General features: G+C 47.5%; 2 protein-coding genes across 2 annotated transcripts; both read left to right on the forward strand.

The window, feature by feature from the left end:
• Nucleotides 1-2,259: 2,259 nt before the first annotated feature.
• On the forward strand, nt 2,260-4,731 carry AYO20_09370 (hypothetical protein; the record flags this gene model as incomplete). Its single annotated transcript, XM_022647641.1, has 1 exon — nt 2,260-4,731. One exon carries the CDS (start codon nt 2,260-2,262, stop codon nt 4,729-4,731), a length of 2,472 nt encoding a protein of 823 aa, XP_022496433.1.
• Nucleotides 4,732-8,907: 4,176 nt separating this feature from the next.
• Nucleotides 8,908-9,417, forward strand: AYO20_09371 (hypothetical protein; the record flags this gene model as incomplete). Its single annotated transcript, XM_022647642.1, has 1 exon — nt 8,908-9,417. One exon carries the CDS (start codon nt 8,908-8,910, stop codon nt 9,415-9,417), a length of 510 nt encoding a protein of 169 aa, XP_022496434.1.
• Nucleotides 9,418-12,936: the final 3,519 nt, after the last annotated feature.

Below are 12,936 nucleotides of genomic sequence, written 5' to 3' on the forward strand. Positions count from 1 at the left end.
TAGTAGAGTCCAATGCCGGCCTTGCAGGATACACATGCGTGAGAATTTTTTTCTCCTTTTACTTTTTGCCCTTGCAGGATGCTTCCGCGTCACTAGCAAAGCCTGCATGAACACTGGTAGCTAGGCCTCCCAACCGCAGGCATCGGCCATTCAGGCTTTTGCCGAGTGGCTCGGAACAGCTCAGAGGAAGATGTGGTTCAAAGCCATCTTTCGGGATTCATTGGTCATGAAAAATTGCACCTTTTGACGGCCAGCTCCTGCTAGCCTTGGTGACCCCAGAGTTCCCACCCACATTATCAGGACGGTGAAGCACGAGGGCATCTATCTGGGGGCTATCCACTAACCACCAGTGACGGATGTTCTGATTGTTGTCGAGGAGACAGCAGTAAGCGAGTTTCAGTGTGCATCCATCGGGGTTTCCAGCTTTTACGAGATGTCCGACACAGAAAAGTCTTTCTGTTTGTACTTGTAGACGTTGCGCAGGCTTGCGACCCGTTCGAGCCGGTTCGACGGCTATACCCGGTGGATAGAATACTCGTATTGAGGAGCGGAATGAGGCCTTGAGGGACGCGATGATAAACGACTTGTCTGGATGGGAAGACTCTTTTCCCTTGTTGGCCAGCGACCTGGATCCGGGGTCGAGAGTTCCTGCATAAGCGTACGAGCTTGATCTCCGCTCAGCAACAGCTAAGCCGTCCTACTCGTCGTAGCGCGAGCAGCAGGGGCTTCGCCGCTTGGGTTTTGCGCCGATCCTGGAAGATCTTTTGAGCTTCTCCCAAGACAAAGGGGATGGAGGGAGTTAGTTACCTTCAACTGGCAAATCCCAGTAATCATACATAAGTTCCAGGAACCTCAAGACATCGCTCAACCGCGCAGATAGAACGACAAGTTGCACAGTATGAGGCAGCAAGGTCCGAGGACGGAGGCAGCTGCAAGGGCAAGCAATCTCGTAAAAGATTGGGCTGATTTGATGGGTGGTACAGGCTAAGGGGGGCTTCAACTGTCATGATCTTCATTCGAGCGTTGCCCACCAACTCATGAAGCGGTCAACATTCCGGTCAGGTGGGCAAAATCAGACGTGGGTGTGCATCATCGAGTCCTTCCTTCGACTTGAGCATTGCTGTACAAGGATATGAATGCCGCGTATGGAGAGAGAAGTCTCCGCTATGATAATAGATCTCGCTGTTTGTGAAACATGTCCACAAGTGCGTGTATTGCAGGCTCTGAGCCTAATGTAGCTTCATCAAAGCTCGTTCTCCCTTGTTGGCTCAGCAGTTCGTCCACCCTGATCATAAGTTAGAGGGAACCCAGGCTGAAAAGGGACTAAGGGGGGACCTGCCGCAAAGGCCGCCGCTCGCTTGACCAGGCCTGGTGAGCCCCAAAAATCTGCGCTTAAACCCAGCCAGGCAACTTGGCCTGCCTAGCGATCCAGTTTCCCGGTGGACCACCGTGCAGTTCCAATAATGTGAGAAGAGCTGGTACCTGGCGCCAGTGGCCACACGCAGTAGCTCACCTCCATCCCCTTCTTCCACCGCCTCCCATCTCCCATTTTACGTCCTCTTTTCGCACCTGTACCTCAACACTCTTCCTCACTCACCCTTCGCGCTCCCGCTCCCTCAAAGGGCTTCATCAGCCTCGTGGCTCCTGATCGGAGGAAGATCTTTCATTGATCTTTCTTCCAGGTAGCCGTCCACTCCTTCATCCTCCAAGCGAACACCCTCAATTTCCCATCCCTTCGGTCGACCGATCTTCAATTTCAATTCAACTGCGACCCTTGATTCTGTGTCCGAGACTTTGGTGTTGAGGTATCACACACGACTGGCAAAGACGACGCGCAGAGTTTCTGACTCTCCCAGATTACTTTTGTACAAGACATTCATTTTCACAGACATATTCTTTCAGCGTTACTCGCCTCCTCGATCCTCTGATGGTGGCTGTCCTGCTTTCGCAACCAGTCTGCATCCACAACCTCCACAGGTGCTCGGACACCTAGGACATTACTCTACTTTGCACCTTCCTGCTGGCCAGAGCACGCATCTTCGTCTCCTTGGGTGGTTTCCTCGCCAGGATAGAGCTATGACTTCCCTCTCCCTACCTGCTTCGGTATCAGCTTTGTCACCCTTCGATTCGACGCCCAGTTCTCCTCCTCGATCGCCTCAAACCCACAGACGTCGACATTCTCGAAATCCAAACACCCTTCCTCTACCGATTTTCTCCTTGGACCCTGGTGTGGATGGGAACGCTGCAGATTTAAGAGGAATGGATTCCCCCGCCCAACATGCTATCGACACGACGGTTGAGGCCGGCCGTCGCTCTGCCCGACCTCTTCCGCTGCCTGAATTCAAGTTCAACCCAGGTGCCAGTCTACCAGCTGAGCGGACTTCAAGTCCGACTCATCCTGTCCTTCAAGAGATGGCCCTGAACAAGCAGCGTGCTGTCCGTTCTGCAAAACCGGCACCTTTACCCGCATTCACCTTCGCTCCAAACGTGACGCCTTCGCAGACGTCTCCTAGTCCAACAAAATCAAATTTCGTCGACACCCAGCAATCCTCTCGTGGTGGTCATCGCAGAGGTGGAAGTGAATTTGTGGGCGGAGGCGGGACTGATGGACCCCAGCTAGTGAGCACAAGTCCTGAAAGGCCCGAGTATCGTCCTCATCCGCCAATATCTGGAACAAGAGGACATGCCCATCGTCGTTCGCAAGCTGTCTCGATCTCTGACATTGATACGTCCGAGCTGATCAAGGCAAATGCTGTGGCGAAGGCACGTGCTGGGTCAACACCAACCACTCCCTGCGATAGTGCACAGGCATTCTCATTCTCTCGCGCCAGTCCAATGACCCGACACTCCGTGTCAAGTGTTGTCCAGACTCCTCCTTCGTCCCCGCGCCGGAGGGGTAGCGTCCCTGGGGTACGACCTCGCGTGGGCTTTTCCGATCAGGTCGATGTCATACCCAGACCGTTGTCTATGATATCCTCTGAGACCGAAGGCAGTAGCTCGACCGTTAGGGGAGGACACTCCTTGTCTGGCAGCATCAATTCAATTGCCAGTCCCATACCCCGACCGACCTTCGTCGTCAGCCCGTCACATGACACAATGACTTCGCCTGAGCCGGAGAGACCGCAGACTGCAGACGCACTTTCTACTCTGTCTCCAGGAATGGCGTTCGATAGAACGAAGAGTTTGTCTCTGATTAATCTGCCAAAGCGTCCTCTGTCAGCCTCGGGATCACCTGGAACGCTGAGCTCCTGCAGTCCTCCTAATAAAAAGAAATACTTCTGGTTCAACCACTCCGGTAGTAGCTCGCCATCAACCACTCCCCATATTGAGCGGGGTGATCCGATGGATGTTTTTGTGTCTGCCACTCCCGCCGCGCAGAGCCTGGGGAACGATCTGCGACCTCAAACATCATCAGGTGAATCTACCACAAAGAAGCGAAAATATCATACTTGGACATCGGGAATCTTCTCCAAAAAATCAGAGAAGCGATCCAACAAGACCAAACCACAGGGCCATCCAGTGCCGCCACCCCTTACAAGGACCCCCAGTGATCGGCTTAACGACATCTTTGATGCTGACGACACAATTGTGATTCGTGATCCCTCGCCTGTCGCAACGAGGGTCCGAGCCGCGGCAGAAACTTTGGTGACATTACCAGACTGGAGGGCAAGTCCCTACGAAGAGCAGATTACGAGTCCGACCCTTGATCTAGATGCTGCTCTGGGGCCTTTCGGAAGCGAAGAAAAGCTCGGACCAGAAGGAATTGCCAGACAAGCTTCGCGATTGGCAAAGCTTCACAGTAGTGAACGCAGAGGAGCCATGGATGCTTTTGGTACAATCCATAGGAGGACTGAGTCAGCACCCATCATGCCCGCTGTCAATCGCAACATCTTCGGTCTGCATCATATTGGCAGCAACGCTTCTCTTTCCGAAGATGTCTTCGACGAAGAAGAGGAAGACAATTTTCTTGCCGAGGAACATGCTGCACAGACCACCCCTGTGGACGGTCGAGGCCGGGAGGAATTTCCAGCTTCGCTTCTGTCGGGCTCGCCCAATGAAACAGTTGCAGATGGTCTTGGTCTGTTCATTCGTGACAGCTCAAGTGATGGAGTTATCATTATTGACTCAGACGATGACCTTTCTCGGGTCGGCGCGAGGTCGTCCAACTCAACAATCGAGGCGCCAGTATATCAAGATTTTGAAACTCGAAAACGACCGATGTCTTCACCAATGGCTTTTGTGTATCCGGCACCCCAGTCGCACTATGCTTCATCCACAGACGGACGCACCACATCTGCTTCGATGATGTCCTCACCCGATGCGGATCATATCTCTTTTGACGCCCTCTCTCGGCCGTCGAGATTACTTGGAGAACCAAGTCCTGACTTGATACTTCGTGTATCCAACGACGATCTTCCGTCATTGAGTGACAGTATTTCCACCGGTGCTGTTCCAAGGTTCTCCAGCAGTGCGGGTACCAGATCTTCTGTCGAGCAACGTTCAGCCTCTATGATCGACCCGTCTACTTCCAGATCGAACAATCAGCAAGCGTGGAAACGTTCGAGTTTGGCCAGTCTCAATCGCTTTATCCCTGGCTCTTCCCACGGTAGCAAACTCAAGTTTGAAAGTGTCCCAGACAACAGCGTCGAGGACGAACAGAACAAAAAGAAAACGAACAGACTGAGCAAACTCATGCTTTTCTGGCGATCGAAAGAGAAGGCAGAGAAATGATTAAACGGGAAATCTAACCATTTATGGCTTTATGAACAGCGCCCGAGCATTCGGAGCGTTGATGAATTATGTGACTTGGCTTTGTTGGGGACTGCTCTTGCTGACTGCGCAGCTTAACGACATTTCATGGAAGGGGGCTAAATGACTGCCATACCTTTTCTCACCCAAGTCATTCATGCAAAAACACTATTGTCGTTTGGCCCAAAGTATCTGAAATCAGGCATCTTGAGCCTTGACGATCAACCAGAGCTTTTTTCTCTCTTCTGGCCGAACATTGCGAAAGCTACACAACAACTTTCTGGCAATGGGGCTTTTGCGCTGTTTGACAAAGCTTCACCTCGTACAAAACTGAACATGAAGACTCGAATGTGTTCGTATGGTCGGCTGACCGGAGAGTTGCGGGTGAGCAGAACTGTGCTGGAATCGCTGGAACGAGCCTTGGAGCGCTCTTCTCGGACGAAATGGAAGAGAGACAAAGAGTTCTTGGACGGAATTATACGACAGATCCATACATTTTGTAGCCTGGCCATTTACGACCTCGTATCACTTATCCTTGATCAACGAGCATTTTGATTGAAGGTAGTGTTATTGTGGGAAACAAGAAATGACCATTGACTTCCACTCTGCCGAACCTACTCCCTTGCTGTTGTTCTTGAGTGTACAGACTTTTGATCAGTGCTCGTGCCGTGGTCCACCCGTCCATGTATGCGTAATGCCAAACCTCTTCGCCGACGACAACGTCGCAGCTTTTGGAGACTTGGAAAACCCTCCTCGCCTAAGGGGGCCCCTAAAGTATGGCTGCACTACGCAGTATCTGCTCCAGCACTCTCACCGTGGTCCTGCCCTAGTTCTGTTCTATCATCTGCGTTGGCCTTACGTGCCTCAGTGCTTTACATAATGGGAGCAGGCATAACACTGTCACGGTTCTGCCAAGTCCTGGCCGATATGTGATATTTTCAATTGCCCACCTGCGACCTTTACCTCGTTACAGGCTGGCAATACCCAGATAGACTCTCCTCGAGGTTGTATATATGATTTTTGTGCTGTATGCTGTGCTGGGGCCTCGGCGCGTCACAAACACGTGTAATGGTCAATATTCACGTGTTAAAGTCTTGGCAGGACTGCTGCCCCTTTCTCTGGTTCTCCACAAATATGTACTTCCGAAATCCTCACTCCCCTTGAGATTAATGAGCAACCCACTAGAGCCATTGGCGCCGCTATGCCACGGTAGTCATACATCCACACTATCTTGCCTCACTCTGGCAAGACAGCCTTGTTCCGATCGACCATGCCTCTTACACTACATCGGCACAGACCTGCTGGTCTCACATCGTTTCTTTCTGCAAACTACTGCTAGTACCGTTGGGCCACCGTTTGACGAGACAACACAACAAACATCGAACTGCCTTTGAAAATGACCCCGCACAATGAAAAATCGCTAGATCAAGTCGACCTCCCTTCGGACATCAACTTAATTGATCAGAGTGATTAGGTCAAAGTCGGGACCTGAAAATCTGTGAAAGATTCGGAAGCTCTTTCGGCGCGGAAAGATATGGAACAGGAAGCAAAGAAGAGGAGATGGTCGACATAATAACGAGCTTAGACATACAGCTGAAAGACTCCCTTCATTTGAACGCAATCTGGTTGTCGATCAATCCCAAAGCTGCATCAAAGACTCCAGGGTACCTCTAGCCCATAGCGAGAACAGAAGATCTCATTCCAAGTCCCAAAAGCCTGCCCAAACGCTGCCGACAGCGTCTGATCCTATTGACCCTGGTTGAATACCTTGCGATCGCCTGAAAGCACCATTCCTGTCCAGATCCTACATTATGCTACTCAGATATCTCTCTCCGGACAACCCTGATACGTGAAGATACACGAGCAACGTTCGACTAAGCCATGGATGTTGAGAAGGGTGATTGCAATACTACAGCGGCTTTTGAAGATACCTTGAAGGCTGTGCCAGTACTTCAGCTACTTTCGTCACCTGCAATGCCAACCAGATCTGCATTGTCTGACTGGTCAACCAGGCAGAATTTACACGCTCGGCACAATATCTTTTCGGTCACGGGCCAGGGTGCGTCCGTCAGCAATGCCAGGTTCGCCTCGACAGCGGTAGAAGACCTCTCTGCCTTCTATAGGTTGTGTTCCCCTGTCAACCACTGAGTGACACCACAAAGCGCAATCTTCATGGCAGTCGGATCACCAATGCCTGTCACCTTTACGAGGAACAATTTTACTTGGATGCACCTACCAATTTTTCCTCGGAGACGACTCTCGACGAGGTCCACTATATTTCTGCAAGGAAGAGACGGAACGTCCGAGCCGAAGAATGCTGCTTTGGAAGAAGTATCTGTGCGACTCTGTGCCATTAGGCTGACAGACTTCTCAAGACGCTCGATGTCGATGCCAAATTTCTAGCGGAAGCCAGCAAGAGGAAGCATTTCAATCCACAAATACCACCTTGAGAAGGTGTCGCTCGTTGGCAAGGATTCAATCCCAGAAACTCACTGGTTGATATCTCGTGCGATAGGATGAATAAAAAAAGCTCTCCTCGAACAGAATGGAGCAGTCAATACCAGTATCGGTCGATAGCCGAAGAAGAAGATCTGCGCTTTTTGACGAAGATTTCCCATCGACCACTGCTTGATAGCTAGTCAGCCTCTCAACATTCCGTTTCATGCCAGGTTACGGCGGTTGAACCTGGGTTCCTGTGAGGAGAATTTGATAAACGGCTTGCCCTCCAGTCAATCTTCTCGTCAAACAGGTCACACTGCTCCTGCATGACGCGTCTTACAAGGTGCGCACAGTCTTGCACAACACGTACCAGATGTACTCTCATCCCTATTGAAGTCATGCAGACTGTCCTAGCAGCTCCAACAGTCGAGTCAGGCACTAGCCTTAGCCTTCTCTTGGTAACATCAACGAAATGCAACCGCAAGGGCAACAATACCTCGTAAGAGAACACTCGCGAAACGCCTCACCGACACTTAAATTGAGCGCACAAAAAGACAGCTCGTCTTCAGTCACATTCTGGCGGTTGACGCTCTGGCACACAAACCTCATCTCGGAGTCAACTTCTCGAGATTTTCTCAGTCCAACCTCGGTACCATCTGCAGCTAGTGTGGGACGCTCGAAAAATACGACGTAGACAACAACTATATGAACCTACTTTCCTCAGATAAGGGAAAGAGCCTTGAAAAGGTCAGTCTTCAAGACATGTTGGACACCCATAGTTGAAGTCCTTGTGGCAACGGACCGATGTGGGCTCTTGAACCAGAAACCTATTCACGGAATCCATGAAAAGGGGACTAGCTGCAAAAAAACCTTCACAAGAGGTGGTACACAGCACAGTGCAGGTCCTAACGATGTGGACATAGCGGCAAATCGGAGCCGCCAGACATACGAGATATGCAACAATCGTCCGCGGCCAGCCAATACAGTGTCGCACAGATGGAGAAATGACATAACTTGCTATGACATAACTGGTAACTCACTTGATCCCTGGGGACTGGACACAAGGTCCGAAGGCACCAACCTCGCCAAAGTGACGACACCACGAAACAGAAGCTGGATACGCAAAAGCAGAGCGCGACCTGAATCCCAAAAGAATCCATCATATCCAGGACATATAGTGTGGCCATGAGCATACTCTGGTAAGTTCGACAGAACGATCCTATCCGTCATGCTAAACCGCAAAGGAGATATATATATCTAAACCTCCCCCTTTTGGTACTCCTCGAGACCTCAGAAACCTGTGGACAGCGGCCTGGTCGACAGAAACATGGAAGCGTATAGCAAACGGAGCCTTCGGAGAGATTAAGCGGGTTGGGGACGTCCTGGACCCCGTTACGATGAGGCCCAAGGTGCCGGACACTCTACACTCTACAAGGGCAGGAGAGACGCCGCGTCTCACAAGCGCTGCAAACTTTCATCAGTGCCCTGCCGAGGGATTGGACCCAACTTGTGGAATCCGCCCCCATCCAACAACGACAAGATTGGGAAAGAACAAGAAGACCGTTCCAGCACTGCCGAATGATTTCGGTACGGGTAGACGGGACTGAGGTCGGGCGCGACCTCGATAGGCTCTACTACACGTGGGTGTATAAGACACTCAACAAACACGTCCAGGGAGACCGTAACCTGGACAACCGAATTGAAGGAATTATCCTGATAATGTCGAGGGCCTTGCGGAGAGCCGTACGAGTACCGGAAGTCTGGAACGCGATGCTCATGGGGAAGCGGGTGCCCAAGGCAAACGATCTCCTCTATCGGCTGCTGCTCGATAAGGTGCTGACGGGTGCCAAATTGTTATGGACCGGAGAAGAGGGCATGGACACATGCCCCAGAGACGGCCTGGAACAGACCATCACCCACCTGTGGGTGGAATGCGAAATCGCAAGGGCGGTCTGGGAAGAAATGCGAGCGATTCACCTCGCCGCGACAAGGACCCGGCGCCGAGGACCATTTGTTGCCCCTATCCCGACGACCCGAGAGGAGCTGTTGGGATTTATGGCGATCGGCTCGCCGGGTTTGACAAATCGATATGACAAGGCGAGATGGCATACACTCTACTCGGAAGCGGTGTGGCAGATCTGGAAACTCTACCTCAACAACCAATTCCGGGAAGAGAACTTCACGGCACAAGGGGCAGTCCAAGTGTACCGTAGGGCCATCCAAACATGAATTATGATGGATCGGGCGTTGATCTTCAACCCCGAGAGGAACGATTTTCGCACACAGAATCGGGCGGGGTTCTCCAAGGTCTAGGGCCAGTCAGTTGACCGGATCCTGGAACGCGGTGTTCAGTGCCTTAATGTCAGAGCTGCTTCCTGTGTGGCCTAACTAGGTTAGGTTTCCTCAGTCACAGTTCCTTTATTGCATAAGCTAGGTCGAGAGTACGTAAGGTATGAATAGTTAAGTAACTTCAGAATAGTACAGTAAAGTAGATGTCATAAGTTAGCTACGAGAGAGTGTAACTATAGAAGGGTAATAAGCGTAGCTATATACTTATAAGGTATATCCCGAATAGGTAACTAGGAATGGTATATTAATATATTAATATAGCCTATACTAATATATCGATATATCGTCTCTTTCCCTTTTAGGTAGTTATATACTATACGTAACCTAGCCTCGTTCCTTTATTAGGCTACCGCGCTCGGTAGACCTACCTCTAAGCGCCCCGCGCTCTAGGTTATATAAAGGCCGTTTCTAATACTATCCCCCCTCTATCCTATTCGTTATCCTTAACGTACTTAAGGTAGGCCGCGCCTACCCTCCGTCCTCTCTCGTTCTTTCTTTCCTCCTATTCCTATAGCTAACTATATAGCCCTTCCATATAGTTAAACCTCGTCGTTCTACGAAACCTATAAAAACTTAAAGTAAACGTCGTATCGAACTCGCTAACTCTATTTCCGCTGATCCTAAGAACGTCGTAATAGTAGCCTATACTAAGTATATTAACTACGAGATTATCTATTACTATAACCGCGAATAGTTATCTTCTTATACCGAATATCTCCGAAGATAGCGAAAGTATAACGGTACTTTTTAATAGAAGAATTCCGGAAAGTAGGGGAACAAAAGAAATAGTTAATTACGAGGTCGCGAGCGAAGTAAAAGGAAATTACTCGCCTACGAAGGCTTCTTATCGAGGCTGAAGAAGAAGACGTTTCTATATAAGATAACCTTACTTACTTAGAAGAGGTATTAAGTCGAATATTACGTCGTAAGATATAAGCCTTAGATATCTTTAATAGACTATTAGACTCTAAGGAGGTAGCCCTAACCTCTCCTAACTTCGCCTAGTCTAACGCCCTAAACGTTAAGTAAGTTAATTAGAAAGCTATATTATCTAGTGAAACTACTTAGAGTATCGCTTTCGAGCTTCCTCTAGAGTCTCCCTCGAAAGGTAAGCCTCTAGTTTCTAGCTATTTTCTAACTTATCGTACTTTAACTACTTAATTAGGTATTAGAGGGTACTATACCTAATACGTCTTCTAAGTACTCTCTCTATATCGTATTCTTTAGTTATAACTTCTTCGTCTAGCGGTAACGATTAGATCGGTTTAGCGTTTTTTAGTGCTAGATTAAGTAATAAGATATAGAATACGTCGTAAATCCTTATATCTTTAGGGAGTTCTAGTTAATAGTTAACCTTTCCTATTTTTTCTTTAACTCTAAATAGTCCTAGCTTAATATAGTCTAATTTCGCACTTAGTCGCTTTATCTTAATATTTTTTCGTAAAAGGTAGATAGGGTCCCCCTCCTCTAGAGGCGGTCCCTTAACCCTTTTCTTATTTACGTATTTTACCATTCTTTCTACGAGGAATCTTAGATTCTCCCGTAATCTATTATAGATTTCTTTTATTATCTTAGCTTTTACTAGTACTCTTAGGTTTAAACTTTCCTAGACGCTATCTTCTAGTCTTAGGTAGAATCTATAGTTAGCGTAGAATAGACTTAGTCCTATTACTAACTTATGATTATTAAAGTAGAATTATATAATTAATAGTATCGTAACCTAATTTATTTATCTATAATCTACGTATATCTATAGGTATTACTCTAGTGTCTAGTTTATCCTTTCTATTTAACTATCTATCTATAGGTAGAAAGATATAGATAGTTTATACTTCGTTACTAATAGCCTTATTAGTTCTTTCTAGAACTTTAATATAAAGAGCTTATCTCTATCTATAATGATTTCTTTTAGTATACCGTAGTTTACGAATATAGTCTTTAAGAATTCGTACGCGAAGTCTTCTACTATTAAGCTTTCTAAATAGGGTCTAAAGTAAGAAAACTTCGTAAGTCTATTATATATTACTAAGATACTATTATAAGTTATATATTATAAGTCGCTTCACACGTGAGGTGTTACTAGTAAACCCTATAAGGTTTACTTAGTAATATAGTAGTAGGATGGAGTAGCTAAGACGAAACTAAGAGTATAGTATACGAGCTATACGTAAAGCGTATAACCGAGAGGAACTCAATTATTTATGAACGAAGTTGACTACGAAAGAGGACTATAGAAAGTACAGTAGCTATATAGTAAAGAGATTCGTAGTGCTCTATTAAACTATATTACTATATTTAACATATATTAATATATTAACCTATATATCCCTTAGTAATATATATTAATATATTACCTAGCTCTAATATATTAGTATATATATCCCTTAGCGTTCTACGTAGGCCGGCTTTACACGTATTTCCTTAGATAACCTTCCCACTCTCCTTCTCTTCGTAGCCTTAAAAAGGTTAGGTCGTAACACCTCCCCCTCTTTAGCCTATTCGTCGTCCTCGACGTACTTAAGGTGAGTAATCCCCTCCTTCTACTTATGAACTTTCTCTCTTCCTTCCTTCTTCTTTTAGTCATAGCTAACTATACCTAAGGTTCCTAAACCCTCCCGTTCTTAACGATACCGCGATCTCGGGGACGTCATCATGAAGCTCGGTAACCCCGCTCCTTCTCCCTACCTAGAGTATCTTAAGTCGCACTCTATCTATATTATTCGTTAGGGCTATTCTCGCTATAGTCCTTATACTAAGAAAAACATGACCTATTATAGCTAATTTTCGAAGGCGGAGTTCGATCGTCTAGAGAATAAGAAGTAGGAGCTTCTTCGGTAAAGCTAAGAAGCTTAATAGCTGATAGTAGCGTTAGCCCGTCAGCTATTAGAGACTTAGTAGCGTATAGCTAATGTAAATAAATAAGTAGATATCTTAATAAAGCGTCAAGAAGATATAGTCAATCGCGAGGCGATAGTACTTAGTTTATTAGATGAAGGCGTAGCTAGTGATATAGTAGTGATGGATATAGATCCTTTTACTTAGGACGATCCTACGTTTAACGCTGTCGTTTTTTTAGATCCCTCTATTCCGCTACCCTCTTTCGAGGATACTAGTTAGGGCGCTCCTCCGGAGAATCACTAACTCGTTAGCTTTACTTCCTTACCTCGGTCCTTCTTATAGTATTCCCTTTTAATCCTAGCTAATAAGTCTTTTACACTCTCCTACGTATTTTCTTCGCTTCTATAGCCTAACTACTTAACTAGATATATGTTTTGTCCATTAGTTAATTTATTAGCTGGATAGAAGTCCACGAGCTCTTCTATCTTATATAAGGGTTCGCCTGTTTCTTAGTCAATATTAACGGGTCCTAGTGAACTGGGGCGAGGCTCTTAGCCAGAG

This window comes from Fonsecaea nubica (genome assembly GCF_001646965.1).
Source record: "Fonsecaea nubica strain CBS 269.64 chromosome Unknown Scaff85, whole genome shotgun sequence".
Lineage (NCBI taxonomy): Eukaryota > Fungi > Ascomycota > Eurotiomycetes > Chaetothyriales > Herpotrichiellaceae > Fonsecaea > Fonsecaea nubica.